Here is a 15,844-nt window from a genome sequence, read left to right as displayed (position 1 = left end):
TTAAATATGGGCATTATAAGCATTAAGCATTTAATATGGGAATTATAAGGGAATAAAGTAGACAGTAGGATAGACACAAATCAGCAGTCAATGTTAGAGATTTGAAGTAATAGTGTTACAGCCTTTGTTCAAATATTAAGTTAGACCTCAGTCCATGCTGGGGGAAGGAGGGAGGGAGGGGTGGTGCATATGGGCTAATATAGCCAGTAAACAGTGTAAGCAGTAAACAGTAAGTCTGTCTCTCCTCTTCCCTTTTGTGAAGCATTGTAGAGTTTTATGGCCCTGTGGACAAATGACTACTTGTTTTAATACTTCTTAACTAGAAATAATTGTATAGTCTTGGAGTGAATTTCACATTTAGTGATGTTAGTTCCCCTGTCTGCTTGACTAACTTTTTGATGAAATTGCACAATTCAAACAAGACATTTTGAATTCAATTAAATTTTATTTATAGTATCAAATCATAACATAGGTTTTCTCGAGACACTTTACAGATAGAGTAGGTCTAGACCACGCTGTATAATTTACAAAGCCCCAACAATTCCAACAATTCCAGTAATTCCCTCAAGAGCAAGCAGTGCGACAGTGGCAAGGAAAAACTCCCTCTTGGGAAGAAACCTCGGACAGACCCAGGCTCTTGGTAGGCGGTGTCTGACGGGCCGGTTGGGGGTGTGATGAACAGTGGCGATAATAGTCACATTAATAATGGAACAGTGACTGGATGTAGCGGGAAGCTGCAGGGTTCAGCAGGAAGCAGCATGACATTGCAGGGCACCGCTGAGCTCGGCAGGGAGTGCAGCAGGACCACGGCGACAGCTGGAACCAGGATCTTGGTGCCAACGTTCTCCAAGGAAATACGCTGGGGGAAAAAACATAAGCACTCCGGGGAGTAAACTCCCCAGAAGCTAGGATTAGTAACAAGCATTTCTGGGACGGGATACACACAAATAGTAATAGCTCAGTGTGTCAAAGGAAGGAAGTCCCCCGGCAGTCTAGAACTATAACAGCGTAACTATAACAGCGTAACTATAACAGCGTAACTAAGAGAGACAGGTCATAAGGAGAAGTAGCTTTTTCGGGCTTAGAACTCTCCCCCTGCCGGATCGGGCTTGGCTGGCCTGCCTCCCTCTACTTTGTTATGTATTATTAATCTAACAATTATGAAGAGAAGCAGGTGGGCCAGTTAGGTGAACACTGCAACTCCTCACTCCCTAACTATAAGCTTTATCAAATAGAAGAGTTTTAAGTTCATTCTTGAAAGCGATTACAGTTTCTGCCCCCCGAACCCAGATCGGGAGCTGGTTCCACAGGAGAAGAGCCTGATAGCTGAAGGCTCTGGCTCCCATTCTACTTTTAGAGACTCTAGGTACCACCAGTAACTCTGCATTCTGGGAGCACAGTGCTCTAGTGGGACAATAGGGTATTAGGAGCTCTTCTAGATATGATGGTGCTAGACCATTTAGAGCTTTGTAGGTCAAGAGAAGGATTTTAAACTCAATCCTGGATTCAACAGGAAGCCAGTGCAGAGAAGCTAATACAGGAGAAATATTATATGTAATAGATTTTGAACTGTCCCTCATTGTGATGTCACAACTGGGATAAAGAAATGTAATTCAATCCTTAACTTTACTATTTCAGGATCCTGATCACATTAGAAATAGTCTTTAGATTTGAGATAGGGGTTGAGAGGGTTGTGATGTCAGCAATATTGTCAGCCAATCACTTTAGTGGATCATGAATTATGTCCCACACAGCCTCTTGCAGTAGAGCTTGGTGTCGGGCTGACATTTGGTGAAAACGAGAAACCTTTGGTGAATAAAACCAGCGTCACAAGAGAGCTTCATTTGTCACCAAAATAAGAGAATACCCCCTCATTACCTCTACGCCCTCCGCACATCTTTGCTAATTTTGCGTTTCTTTATAACTTTCCTGTCATCACCGCAACACTCCACCACTCTCAGTCTACCCTCTGCCTTTCATATTCCAAACTAATTAGAAACATTTTCACCAGCATTTCACATCTGAAGACGAGAACAAACCGTTTGTATTTCCCCTTGTCTGGTGGTTTGCTAGGGAGGAACAAAGCAAAGCTATTATTCCTTCATTGTAAAAAAAAAAAAAAAAAAAAAAAAAAAGTAAATCTATAAAATCTGTTCTTTCCGTACCTGTACACTGCAGCGTCAGGGAAAGGGGCATGGGAAACGTATGGTATTTGAATAGAGAACCTATTGCCAAGCGGAACATAAACACTGACCCACCAACTGAAATGTAAAAAACACTGCTAATTGCGCTCCGGGCTTGGAGCGAAAATCCAGTGGGTGGTTCAAAGCTGTGATTCAAGTGAACTGGCTCAGCCCTGTACGTGGGCGACGGAGTGTCTTGCTGTGAAAGTGGAGCATTGTCCTCAGGATGCAGAGAGTGTAAGGGAGGGTAGAGACCGCGCGACGGCTTGTCTGGTCAGTGGCTCCTCAAGGGTGAGTCTGTAAAGGAAACGAGCCAGCCGGGTTAATATGATCTGCCAGACGTCAAGAAAAGGAGAAAGTGAAGAAAAGTTCAAAACAAATGGGCAGAGTGAAAACGCAGCTAGAAAGAAATATGAAACTCTAAAAAAATGTTTTTGCAATAATGAGATGTAAAATAATTCCAGTCACTTCAACTTTTTTGCAGCAGCAGGTGTTTCAACAGCTCGCACAAAAACAACAGATTTATTTTGGGACATACAGTACACACGGCTGATTTTCACCCCCCTCCCCCGGAAACCCAGGGGCACGCTCCCTTTTTGTGGCAACCCAAACTTTTGCACTTCTTTTGTGCCCTTTCTGTGCATGTGCATCTGCATATCCTCTACATGCAGACAGACCCACTTCCTCCAAGCAGGCCCGAAATAGGGGTGCATGTGCTATTTTAGTGCTGCGGTTGGTTAAACCATCTCATCGCAGTTCCTCTTTTACAGTTGTTGACAGTGGAAGCTTAGGTTAGGTATGACACGTCGTAGTTTCACTCGTTTTAGTCTAATTAGCCACTTATTTATCCTGGCACGCTGTTGTAAGTTTAAAAATATAATTTTTAAGATATTTCTGGGAGCAAACAAAAAGATGCAGATAAACATTTAACAATGAACTTCAGAAAAATACAAGAATTACAGATGATCGCAGATGAAAGAATGAAGTACAGGTTTTACTGCTTCAGCTACGGTTTAAAGCACATGCTTCATATTATAATCTAAACCAGCTTCACCACAATAGAAAAGATGAAATTGATCCAGTTTAGTGATGCAGTGATGAAGCTCAGGGTCAGGGCCGTGCTGTCGTTTCCTTGTAGCCAGACTGAAACGCTTGTTATAAAAGATTGATGTTGTGTCAGGAGCTGCAGAAGATTGACGGCCCACATTTAAAAACTTGGTGTCCAACATGTTTTATACTGGAATCTGGACCAGATGTCAGTGTCTGAGAACAAGTCCTGGCTCATTTGAACTCTGGTCCTCACTTCGATGCTACGATAACCATCATTTGGGCTTTTTTCAGCTACTTCTTGTGTTTAAAAAAAAAAAAGCAGCTTTCACGTTCAGTTAAACTTTTTCTCTTTGTCTCAATGAGCGAGCAGTAATCTATTTTAAATTGTTGAACCCTGCTGACTATAAAGCTGCTGTTACAGCAACATATTTGATATTGCACATTGAGTGGGTATTATCAGCAGAGTAGCATCCAAAGAAAATAGGCATTTTATTATAGAAGCAGCTGGAAGTTTCTCGTGTTGATGAGTCATCCCTTTTTTTCTGTTTTTTTTTTCTACTTTTGTGAATATTTTCAGCAGGGTGGGAGAGCTCCGGTCCAGACACAGAGTCTCATTGATGAGAGGGTTTGTTTGGCAGCGGGTATCCTAGCCACAAACCCACTCACTCACTCACACTTGCAGGAAGGTTGGAATTTGTCTTTACTCATTTAGCTTTTCCTTCTTCTGTTCTCCCTTCTCTCCTCTCAGTCCCGACAATAAAGACTGAGCCACACGACGACTACGACGCCCCTCTGGTGTGCAGCCAGCATGGCCCCGGCCTGTCCTTGCACCCAAAGCCATACTTCCCCCCTCAGGTCATGACCCCGATGATGCCCTCCGACCTCAGGCCGTGCGTGGTGGGCGGGGCTTACTCTGTCAGCCAGCAGAGATTGGCAGCCGAGCCCTCCTCGCTGCCTACCTCGTCCTCTCCGAGCACCAGCCCCAAACTGCACGACCTGTCGCCGCCACCGCCGCCGCCGCCCTTCTCCAAGTGCCTGTCTGCCGGCCCAGCAGTCCAACACCCGGGCCAACAGTCCCCAGTCCCACACGTCTCCATCATCCAGGAGACTCCGGGGCGCTACCAGCCGCCCAGCCTGTACCCGCCCAGCAGCTCCTCCTCCTCCCCGACCTCGCAACCCTCCACCCCCTCCGACGGCCCTTTCTCCCCGGCCCTCTGCATGACACCGGCCCAGCCGGGCAGCGGCAGCACCAGCCCAGGAGCTCAGCAGCACCCAAAGGTGCCAGAGAGGGGGCGGGGCTCTCTTCAGGACAACGGCAGCCCTCCGTCGCTGGCTGTCAGCATCAAACAAGAACCACAGGAGCTGGACCAGATGTACCTTGATGATGGTGAGTGAAAGTCTTTTTTTAATTATTATACAAAATGATGCTAAACCTTCTAAACCAGCGCATGGACACAATTATACAGCGAACAACCCGCCCAGCCCCCTCATTAACGAATCAAAAAGGTTTTTATTACCATCCAGCACAAAATGATCATAATATAGGTGCTGATAGGATTTCTGATCAATATCATACAGTATGACTCACCGATCACTTAGCCAGGAGCTGACAACTGAAAATCTGCTCAGGCATTAGCATTTAAAGGAAAAGTTCAACATTTTAGGAAAAACACTTTCTTTCTTGCGGAGTTAAATGAGAACACTGATAGCACAGCGGATTAGCTTAGCTTAGCATAAAGACTGGAAACAGCTAGGGAAACAGCTAGTCTGGCTCTGTCCAGAGGTTAGAAAATCCGCCTACAAGCACCTCTAAAGCTCACTAATTCACACATTTTATCTCATTTGTTTAATCTGTACGAAATCAAAATCTCAAAACAAAGGGTTTTATGGGGGTTTTTGTCCCTGTCTATTTTAACTCTCAGCAAGAAAGCAAAAAAGCCTTATTTCCCTAAATGTTAAACTATTTCTCGATACAGGACAAATAAACATTGCAGCACATGTTACCTGTAAAGGCTAAAAAAGATCTTAAAAATCTATTATTGTAACAGACATAGCACGCTTATTGTCTATGTGAAACCGGGATATTACCGTTTACGTCAGTTACAGGCCACTGTGGAGGAGAAGATTGGTGTGTGAGTGATGACTGTGCCGAAAGGTTTTTCGCCGTTGTTGCAAGTCCTACTTTACTTGATTAGAGGCTGTCAAAAGTCCTGGATTTTTTTCAGTTATTTCACTTTTGTGGTAGTTTTTTCCATTCCAGTGAGCTTTCTACATCATCTTACTTCTAAGGTAATTGGGTTAGTATTTGATATATTTGGCTGTAAACCCTCAATGAAACAAGCCTGCCAAAAGCTTGCTAATATAATAAATACAGTTTTTGTGAGCCCCTTTTATTTATCTCACAAAGAGCAGATATTTAGGAGCATAAACTTTATGATCTCACTGCTCAGGCCCTCTGCGCTCACCACTGAGGTTCGGGGGCCGCGTCCTCTGCGCTGCAGTAATTTGAAATAAATTGGATAAATGATCTTTCCCGGGGCAAGAAGAAACAGTCCCTGGCTGTGTGTAAGTCCTGTGGAGACAAGGGGAGTGCAGTAGATGAAGCAACACTATCCAGCAGCTATCAGCGGACAGAGCAGCGGGTCTTTGATCCGTCACCAGAGCCCCTGCTGAATCGTCTGGCCGAGCTTCCTGGCGATGGCGAGCGAGATGCTGTTGTTGGGCTGCAGACTGCAGGACTCAGACTGTTCCTGTGCCACTTCCTCTGAACAGTCTGTGTAAATACACTAACACTTGTTAGCCCTGTCTGTGGAGCTATTTGGCTGGCTAGAGCTAAAGATTTGATTTGTAATTATACTCTAACTGGCGCTCATGGCTCTTGAGGATTTTTTGGTTCTAACCAGGTGTAGTTAACGTTGAAAAAAAAAAAAAGTTTTAAAGTACATGGATATTTCTGAGGAGCTGGGCACCCAATTACACTTGTTTTCATTGGCAAATTGAAGGAAATTATACTAAGCATTCCAAACTTAATGTGGCTTCTCACTTCATTAAAACCTTTGGCAGAGTTAGATACGACATTTTGCTTTATGATCTCGCTCAGGTGTGGTGTTACTGTAATTTCATTTCAGCCTTGCTAGTAAAAACTCAAACCACAACATCTGAGACTTTTAGGGTGACACTGAGACACTGACTATCATTGCAAGGATTCAATGAGAATAGGACTGTGTTTATGGGCTGTAATTCAGTATATCATTATCTGCGTGTTATAGCCAGACGTCAAGATTAATCATTGCTATTTATTTATTTAATGTAGTGCAATTTTATTTTATTTCCGAACAATTTGACGCAAATTATTTAAATGCATGAATGTTTAACCACTTATCGTGTCAAGTAGCCACAGTAAACTTCACTTATAAATAAAAGTGACACAGCCAGGTGTGTTTGATCGCCCACGCGAACTTCGTTGTTGCCCTTTTTTCTGTAATCAGAGCTGATATCTTTTTCCTGTTTGTGCAGCCCTCTCGTATTATTCAGGATCCCATTCTGTTACACATTCTTTCACACCGTCCCCTGAGAGGTTACAAACATGTCTTCTCATGGAATGTCTGAATCATGCTGTCTGGCCTCGAGCCGGAGGTATAGGCTGCAGGGTGCACAGTCTGACCTCCGCTGAGGGAGATGGAGGCCGGCCACGCTGCCATAAAACTTGCTGACTGGAGAGGTTTGCATGCTTCCCTTTGGCTCAGAGAGAGTCTGGAAGAGGTGGCCAAAGCCATACGTTACACTGCACAGTAGTGTGCTGTAGACTTTTGTCAACAGTGAGGTAACGTGCATTCTGAAGTCAGATACGAGCCAAATAGAAGATTTTTTTATGGCGTGTTGTGGCCTTGTTAGATGTCAGAACAGTACAATTAATGAGCAGAGACTTTAGATGATCATAGGAAAAGAATTTGAGTGTAGATTTGTGAGAAGCATCTGACTGAAGACTGTTGAATCTTTCTGATTTTATACAGTAAAACCCACTTGCTTCCTCAAATAATTTGGAGCCACAGCTTGCAAAAGGACGCAGTACTAGCAGAAGTTCTTTTTAATAATTAATTTGTGTCACAGTATCTTTGGAGGAAATGCATCATTGGTTTTTCACATATTCATCGACATCCACATCTGGTGTGTATTACTTGTTGCCAGTTAGTTGTTGATGCATTTCTAAATGCAATAAGTGGCCAGAAAATAATATAAACACCAGTATGATGTAATGCAATGCAACAGCGCTGTAATTAAAAACAGCCTGACTTTAAGAGTTCAGTTTTTGTAAAAAAAACACTTACTTTCCTCTTTTTTTAGTTATTGTGTTGACTCAATTTGTACATTTTGGGGTGGGTCTTTGGTGTCATTTGGTGGTGTTAAATTAAAGGTAATAGAAAGGTGTTTCTAATATTTTGTTCACCTGATTTTAATATATGGAGCAGAATAAATTTTACTTTTTATCCAAACCATTACAACAAAAACTACAGCCTCAGCAATGAGTTTTATTTTTATTTGTCTTGTTTATTTTTACAGAAACAATACAGATGTTACAAAGGGATAGGCAATGCAACAGATGTAATGTATAGCTGAAGCTAATTTGCACCCTGCTCAAGCTTTTAAATTCAGTTTAACAAACATATGGACACAATAGATTCAGGATAAAACACTGTGTGTGTGTGTGTGTGTGTGTGTGTGTGTGTGTGTGTGTGTGTGTGTGTGTGTGTGTGTGTGTGTGTGTGTGTGTGTGTGTGTGTGTGTGTGTGTGTGTGTGTGTGTGTGCGTGTGTGTGTGCGTGCGTGCGTGCGTGCGTGCGCATGTGTATGTGTATGTGTGCGTTTATTGTTCGTGACTGTGTGTGCATTGACATAAAAGTGCCAAAATGTGTATGTATACAGTTTATAGGTGTACATATCTACAACAATCATTTATTGCAGGAGGGTTTTATTTTTCTGGTTATCTCATTAAAACATTTTGCCATTGTGGTAATATTTCGCTGAAGTCTTCTCCCTTTCTATTACTCTATTTTCTTGAAGAGTAAAGCTATTGTCCACAGACATGTTCTTTTTAAATACCTGGGTTCAAAAGATAAAAATTGGCAGCATTTGTGGTGAACTACAGAACCGCGCTGTGGGACTGACTTGCAGTAACCCAGTAGGAGCCTCATTGTGTGGGCCAAGAACATCCCGTGGCTTGTGGCCTGGACTTGACTTGACGTGGCAGTAAACGGGGGGGGCTTTCTGTCTCCCCCCCAACTCCTCCCCGCCAAGCCTTTTTCTCTCATTGTCTCAGCTCTGGTCCCTCAGCTGATTTATCCACAGGGATCAGAGAAACTGTTGAATATCTTGCCGCCTGATCGGTTCCTCTGCAGTATTTTGTTATTACAGGCCGGATCATGTTGACGCGTTTCTGCCCTTAATGAGGCAAACAGTGCTGTCCTGCTAATTGTTTGGGAGTTCCTCGTTGGTCAGGGGTTTCCTGGTTGGAAAGCCGGGCTGTATCAGTCAGCTCCAGCTGCTGTGGACCACCATGGGACAGGAAACCAGTTCCTGGATTACTTCATATCAAACTGCACCTTCCTTGGTCTTGAATAACTGAAAAGTGTGAGACAAATTAACTCCCTAACATTGCAGTGCCTTGTGTTAAATTAATAGCAATGCAGTTAATCAGAGGTGTTTATGGGGACATAATATTACATGCATGATTTAATTATGAGCACAGATTAATACTGTTATATGAATAACCACAAGTATTGTATATATTATATAATGCATATTCATGTTTGTTTTTTCCATTTAGCATATATTGTTTAATAAGAAACACTTTCCTATACATTGTGTTCTCAGCTGTAGTAGTCTGAAGTTCATTCATGAGCTTAGCAATGGCAGTTGAAGAAACAATATGACCACAAAGTCCATTTAGTAGCTGTTCTGGAGCTTTCAATCATTTTACAATCATATCACTAATGAACTTTGAACTTCAACATAAACCAGAAGTCGTTAAAGACAACATGAAAATTTTAACCTAACAACTAAGCAAACTCATGATAGAAACCTCCAGAACAGCTACTAAATGGACCTTGAATTGAGATTGTTTTTCAACTGTATTAATTATGTTGTCTTCAATTTAATCACATTTTTGTACAACAATAGTGATCCCTATAGTGACTGAATACCTCCTCATTTAAGATCATGTATCCTGTAAAGAAAGTTGTTTTTTTTCTTATTTAAATCTTTTTTTTTCTTCAAAATTACAAAACAGAGAACCCATTATCCCACTCGCAGTGTTTACTGATGTTCGCTTGTTTGAAGCATCTCTATCCCTCGACTGTCTCTTGAGCGAATTGATGTGACCGAGAACACATGACACAGATGTCACAGTGGTGTTGAGCCTATTTTTAGGACTTTGTTGCAAACACACTTAGAGATCAATAGATTGACTTTTCTTCAATTAGATCCTCCACATCAAATGTGACGCCGCAATGAAAAGTGGGCCATGGCAACGGACACATAAACGGTAAACGTTGTGGCCTCAGTGGGGCAAAAGATAGAGTTTTACTGCCTGGCCTTCCTTTGTTTTTATAACAGAACAAACTACTCAATCCTGTCTTTTTATTCTTTCATTATTGTGTGAAAACGATTCCACCACATATGACACACGATGATGCGTAAAGGCAAATGTCTGAACGCCATAATTCATCCGCGATTTTGATAGCTACTGGACAGGTGATGACATGATGTGGAGGTCTGACAATGTCTTGATGTCCTAAATTTACAGCTGGCGTCCGGGCTCGATGTGCGGCGTGTTGAGAAGTCGTTGTAATTAACGTCCCCTTGAGGTTTTTGAACTCAAAGATTATATCCTTCCACCTCCAGATGCGCAGAAGGTCAAAGCCAGATCAAATAGAGGAGAGGAGGTCAGTCAGTTCAGTCTGGGCCGGGAAGAGCACACATGGCAGCGGAACGACACGCTGTAGGAGGGTGGAGATGAGGTTAGAGTGTTTATTTCTTCTGGTTCAAGTATGTCTTTTTGGTGATATTCTCACATTCACATGGCTGGTGGCAGCATGCTGTCCTGATGATGAGCTACATTAGAAAGCATCTTGCATCACTGCATACACAGAAATATTATGCCCTTCTAATCCTACTGTTACCACGACGAGTTACAACTGACCCTGATAAAACTGAACCTAGTCTGGAAAATCTGGAGAGTTGAGGTTCAATTCAGTCAAGTCAAATCTCAGATTTCATTCTCTCCTCTGTACTCTAACAGATGGGTTTACCCATTCATCCATGATGTATATTACACAGCTAAACTAAAGGTCAAAACCAGTGGCTTTGCATGTTTTAGCCCATTGCCAATAAAACACAAATACAACCTTCTGTTTCACTACACAAGCAATATCGGCTTGCACGGCCTGAAACTTGTTTTAGATTATTTATTCATATTATTATTATCAACTTTTCACCTCTATTTATTGATCAAAGTTCTATTATTGTTGCATGACAACGCAGCCTTGAACAGAGACAACTAAGTCTGGCAAAAAAAGTATAGATAGATATTACATTTTTAAATAGCTTTTTCTTGTTTTAAGGGAGACATATCATGCTCATTTTCAGGTTCATACTTGTACTCCATTTAGGGTTTCTACTAGAACATATTTACATGCTTTAATGTTCAAAAAACACATTTTGTTTCTCATACTGTCTGTCTGAATACCTGTTATCATCACCCGCTGTCTGAAATGCACCGTATTAGCGTCTGTCTCTTCAAGCCCCCCTCCTGACAAGCCCAGTCTGCTCTGATTGGCTTGTAAGAAAAATAGGTAGTTCTCAAGCCATGGTTGGAGATACTTAGATTAGCGGGCGGTATATTCTATTGAGGAAAGTGAGCCACATCTGAATGGCTTGATGCATCTCATGTTTTCTGATCTAGGCGACCCACAAAAACTGATTGGTTCGTCTTATTTTACAGTTTGTGGGTTGGTAGGCACTCCAGATACGCTGTATGTGCACAAGCATGTCCCCTTTAGAAAGGGTTTTGTTGGCCAGCCTACTCTAAGATGTGAGCGTCCTTGAATGCACCATTATTGAGTCTTTAATCCCTGCTCATAACAGCATTACCACACAATATATAACTTTAACAAAAACACAAAGGTGCAAAAATATTCAGTCACAGTTGCTACTGTATTAGAAATAATGGGAACCAATGGCTGCCTGCAAGGTAGAAAAAGCAATACAGAAATGTGGTACATGATATATAATAGTAGTAGTAGTAGTAGTAAGACAGATAAAACGTGCAAAACCACTAGGGTTGGTCCTTTTTAAAGGGGTACTCCAGTGATTTAGGATTGCACTTCCATAAAGTTAGGGGCCTCACAAGAGACAGATTTTTATAACGAGCGGTCTAAATAAAAACAGCAGAGAAGTCCCTAGTAGGTGTCAAGCTTCAAAATCACTGGATCCTACATTTCCCATAATGCCACCAATAGTACAATTTTGTTTGACCTTTTACAACCAGTTTGTAATGACGGTTTTCTAAATTTTTTGTCTCCCAACCCAACACCACGTAATCATTCTGCGAAGATGTTATACGTTCCTCTTTTCTTTTTTTTAAGATCATTTTTGGGCATTTTTGGCCTTTATTTTTATAGGACAGCTGAAGAATTGAAATGGGAGAGAGAGGGGGAATGACATGCAGCAAAGTTGTTGAACCCGCGGCCGCTGGGTTGAGGAGTAAACCTCTATATATGGGCGCGTGCTCTACCAGGTGAGCTACCCAGGCGCCCGGAGTTCCTCTTTAAGATTAAACTTCTGATCACGGATGATGAGGTTTTGTGGCCCTCTGCTAAATCAAGAGGAAGTGATTTAGAGCACCTGAATAAAAATGTCACTGCCGTCTTGACGAGTGTCTTCCACGCTGCCAAGTTTTTCACAAAGACACATCGCTGTGACTCTCACCCTGTCTTCATAGCCACATAATAGGTTCAATGTGTCCGTGTGTTTTTGTGACACAGTCATGTGAGATCGCTGCTGGACTTCAGATATCAAACCTCTCAAGAGACCTTCCTGTTGCTGTATTAATAGCTATAGTCAATCATCGAACCAAACACATTAACCAAATGTCTAGACGAGTGTAACATATCGCTCCTGGTGATTTGTTGTTTTGCACCCACACTTTCAGTTTATGTTATTTAAAGTTTAGCTTGACTTGTTTTTTTTACTCCCTTAAGGCATGATAACACATTTGTATTGTTTTTGTTTTTTTTACCATGGCAGCAGCCTCCTCCACTACTTGCGAGGCACGTACACCCTGTCATCTTTTTTTGTGATAGGAAGTGAGTGGTATTTCTGGTAGGAAGCAGCTCTGCCAGTGCTGGGTCACCAAGGGAAAGGCTGCTCTGCTGCCTGAATGAAAATAAACGTTAAACAAAGTAATTCCATTGTGTGGAAGGGGAATCTCAGGTTTCCAAGGCTGCTTATCCAGCATCCAGTCAGACAGAGGGAATTCCTCCCATCGGCCTGCTGGCTCGGTTTCTCGGGGGCCGGATCCAACCAGGGGTGTTCCCCTTCCCCTCTCACATTTCTCATCACTGGGAGAGCTGAGAAAAGAAAGAGGGCCTGATCCTGAACCTGGAGGCTGATTAGAAAAAGTGTCAAGCTGATAAGAGAGGGACAAACTGTGGAGAATCTCTTCAAAGCAATAAATGAGTTCACAGATAAGAATGGTTAAAGCTATTAAAAAATTAACCGTCTCAGTCCCCTTTAGTGAGAAAAGAAATGAGTGATTTTTCCTTTTCTCTGTTATCAGTACATTGATATCTATATTCTCTTTTTTCCTGGTTAAGCTTCAGTCAGTTTGCTCAGTTGCTTTTGGATTCCCCCCCCCAGCCAAAGAACACAGCTGATAATAACAGATAAACAAGTGCACCTGGATCCTTTAGAGACAACGGGAGGTTGCATTATCTTTCTGGATAAAAAGAAAAAAGGTCTGGGGATCTCAGATATAAAGTGATTCTATTAGGTTAGCTCAGAGAATTGTTCACAGTGGTTTAAAATAAATTTTTAAAGCTGCACTGAAATATCTTTTATGTGGCTATTTGTGTTAGGAATTACACTCTCACCGCTATCATCGGCGTTGTTTTCATGTCAAATCTAGTCTAAAAAAACTATTTCTAATAATATCATTTATTATTTTGTAAAGCCCCTGAAAAGTAGTTTTAGATGTTAAGTAAAAATTAAATATTCATGACCAAATAAGCAACAATCAAAGTAAAAAAAAAAAAAAAAAAAAAAAAAACTCCTCAGCTATTATTAATCAAAAGATGATGAACTTAATCAGTTTTAAGTGACAGTGTCCTGGCAACACAAGTTAATAACTCATTAACTGTCGTCAGATTTTGAATCAAATGTTTCTAAATTCTGATTGGTGCATGGAAATATGTGACATCACCTTTTTCCAACAGAGTCCCGCCCACTTCAAACCTGTGAGAAGAGCAGAGAGAAAATCAGAAATACAGATATCTCTAATGGGACGTGAGCAAAACGCTTCTAACATCGGCAGAGCACGTTGTGTTCATGACAGATCCTATCGCTAGCAAGAAGAAGCTAATTGAGAAACTAGGTTTTCAAGTGCTTTAAAGATAATATATACAGCTTTTTACTGCACGCACACACTCAGCATGGTGACATTACCCCATGTGGAGGTCACAAATACTGACCGCCTGTTTTTCTCTTTTCCTTTGCAGTCAACGAGATCATCAGGAACGACCTGTCGAGCATCTCTGTCCACAGCCATGCGTAGTTTCCCGTTACCAACTAAACTGACACAGGAAACAAAAAATGAAGGGAAACACCAAACAGAATTTGACATTGTGCTTTTCATGCTTGGACTACAGCGTGCAGGAAGCAGCAAAAGGAAATGCAATGAGAACAAATGTAAATGTATTGTCCAGATGACCAGGGTCCAACGTGTGCCTTGTTTTTCATATATTATGCCTTTACACAGAAATGATCAGAGGAATAAATCACAGGACTGACTTTTTTTGAAGACGTGTAAATTGAGTATGTAGCAACCAAACCTGCCGCCCCACAACAAAGTATGCTTCAGAGGACCAAAAGATGCTTTCTATGTCTTTTTTTGCTGCAGTTTGTAAATGATTCGGTGCCTATGAGTTATGTCATTTGTATATACAGTATTTGTAGTGCTTCAGTTTGCATATCTGGCTTTACAGAGAGAGAATTTAAAAGAGAAGTGCCTTTTTGACTGGAAACAGAACCGCGGGTTTGGCTTCACATGTTCAACTTCAAAAGATTAAAGATGTTATAAAACGAGATAATGTAACTTTATGGGATAATCACGGTAGCACAAATAGAGACTTGTCATTAGCCACCCATTAGCCAGACCCAGTGAGGCTTTAGTAACAAAACCCCTGAGTGTGGTGAATTGATGAAAGGTGTGTTTTATTTCTCATGACTTTTTATTTGTAAAAGAAGGAATGTGTTTCTACTTTCAAAAGTTGCATATTTTCACTTTAAATCATATTTGGTTAGCATTTGTTTGGAAAAATTAAGTCAAAATTATCAAATACATTTTCTGTATTCACAACCAACATTAAGCACTTAACCACTAAACCTGTGGTATTACTTGTAGTTTATGTCGTCAAGGCAACATGTTACTGTCACTTAAAGTCATAACAACAATAGCAAAACTTTTCAGGTGGGAAGTTACCCAAACCTCATATGGCGTTAACGTATAATGAGAATAAGGATTCTATTTGGGTCATTTGTGCATTCTGACTTGAAAAGAAGATGAACTGTGGAGTAAACTGTTTGCTGCAGTTGACTTTTAGCAAAAAAGAAATCATCTCAGTTTTGACAAAGCTTGAAGCTATGCAACATGCCGGTCGTCTTTCAAAGAATGTAACTGAGAAGTTCTTTAATCCAAAGAATACTTAACAACCGTGAACAGCAATACACATATATAAATCCTTATGTTTGTTTTTGTATTTTCATATTTATTCTCCTAGCATGTTCTCTGTTTATTCATGTTCATCATACAACCTCTTCATCACACAGTACGTACTGTGTTTTCTCTACTTGTATGTTTGCGCTCTTATAGTCAAACTGAATGGGCTTACACACTTTGTTCCCAGTTTTTATTATATGTATTTATGAATCTTAATCCTTGTAACTGAAGCCATACTGGAATGTTTACCGAGGAGGTTATTGTTAGTCTACAACTCATAATTCTGCTTTGTGACCTATTTTGTGTATTTGTCAATAAAGAAGCCTTCATCTCTTTCATCTGAATGATCTCTTTGTTACTGTAGATACATCAATATATACTCTGTGTGTTATTACTTTACAACAGAGAGAGAGAGGAAGATGCCTTTAAATTAGATTAATATGGACAACACTATAACGCATCATGAGATTCCTCTGCCTCAAATATACTAACATTTGTTCTCTTGGCACAGCAGGTGCTAAGCCTGTGGGGACTTTGCTTGGGAGCCAGAGAGTTGCTAGTTCAATTCCCTGCATGGGCCAAGTGCAGTGTTGTAATGTAACTGTAGAATTTTCATGTAT

At 41.2% G+C, this 15,844-nt stretch overlaps 1 protein-coding gene across 2 annotated transcripts in view; it reads left to right on the top strand.

The window, feature by feature from the left end:
* nfatc1 (nuclear factor of activated T cells 1) overlaps window positions 1-15,562 on the top strand; it is a 46,205-nt gene extending 30,643 nt beyond the window's left edge. The window contains exons 9-11 of one of the 2 annotated variants that reach the window (XM_028597835.1): window positions 3,982-4,620; window positions 10,133-10,248; window positions 14,005-14,089. In XM_028597835.1, the coding sequence (XP_028453636.1) occupies window positions 3,982-4,620; window positions 10,133-10,233 (740 nt within the window). In that variant the 3' untranslated portion in view covers window positions 10,234-10,248; window positions 14,005-14,089. Of the gene's footprint in view, window positions 1-3,981; window positions 4,621-10,132; window positions 10,249-14,004 lie in introns of both variants that reach the window. The other variant, XM_028597836.1, reaches the window with a different exon arrangement.
* The last annotated feature ends 282 nt before the right edge of the window (window positions 15,563-15,844 follow it).

The sequence above is a fragment of the Perca flavescens genome, chromosome 14 (assembly GCF_004354835.1).
Source record: "Perca flavescens isolate YP-PL-M2 chromosome 14, PFLA_1.0, whole genome shotgun sequence".
In the NCBI taxonomy this organism is placed as follows: domain Eukaryota; kingdom Metazoa; phylum Chordata; class Actinopteri; order Perciformes; family Percidae; genus Perca; species Perca flavescens.
Note: the sequence above shows the minus strand (reverse complement) of the source record. Positions and strands in the feature narration are given on the sequence as shown.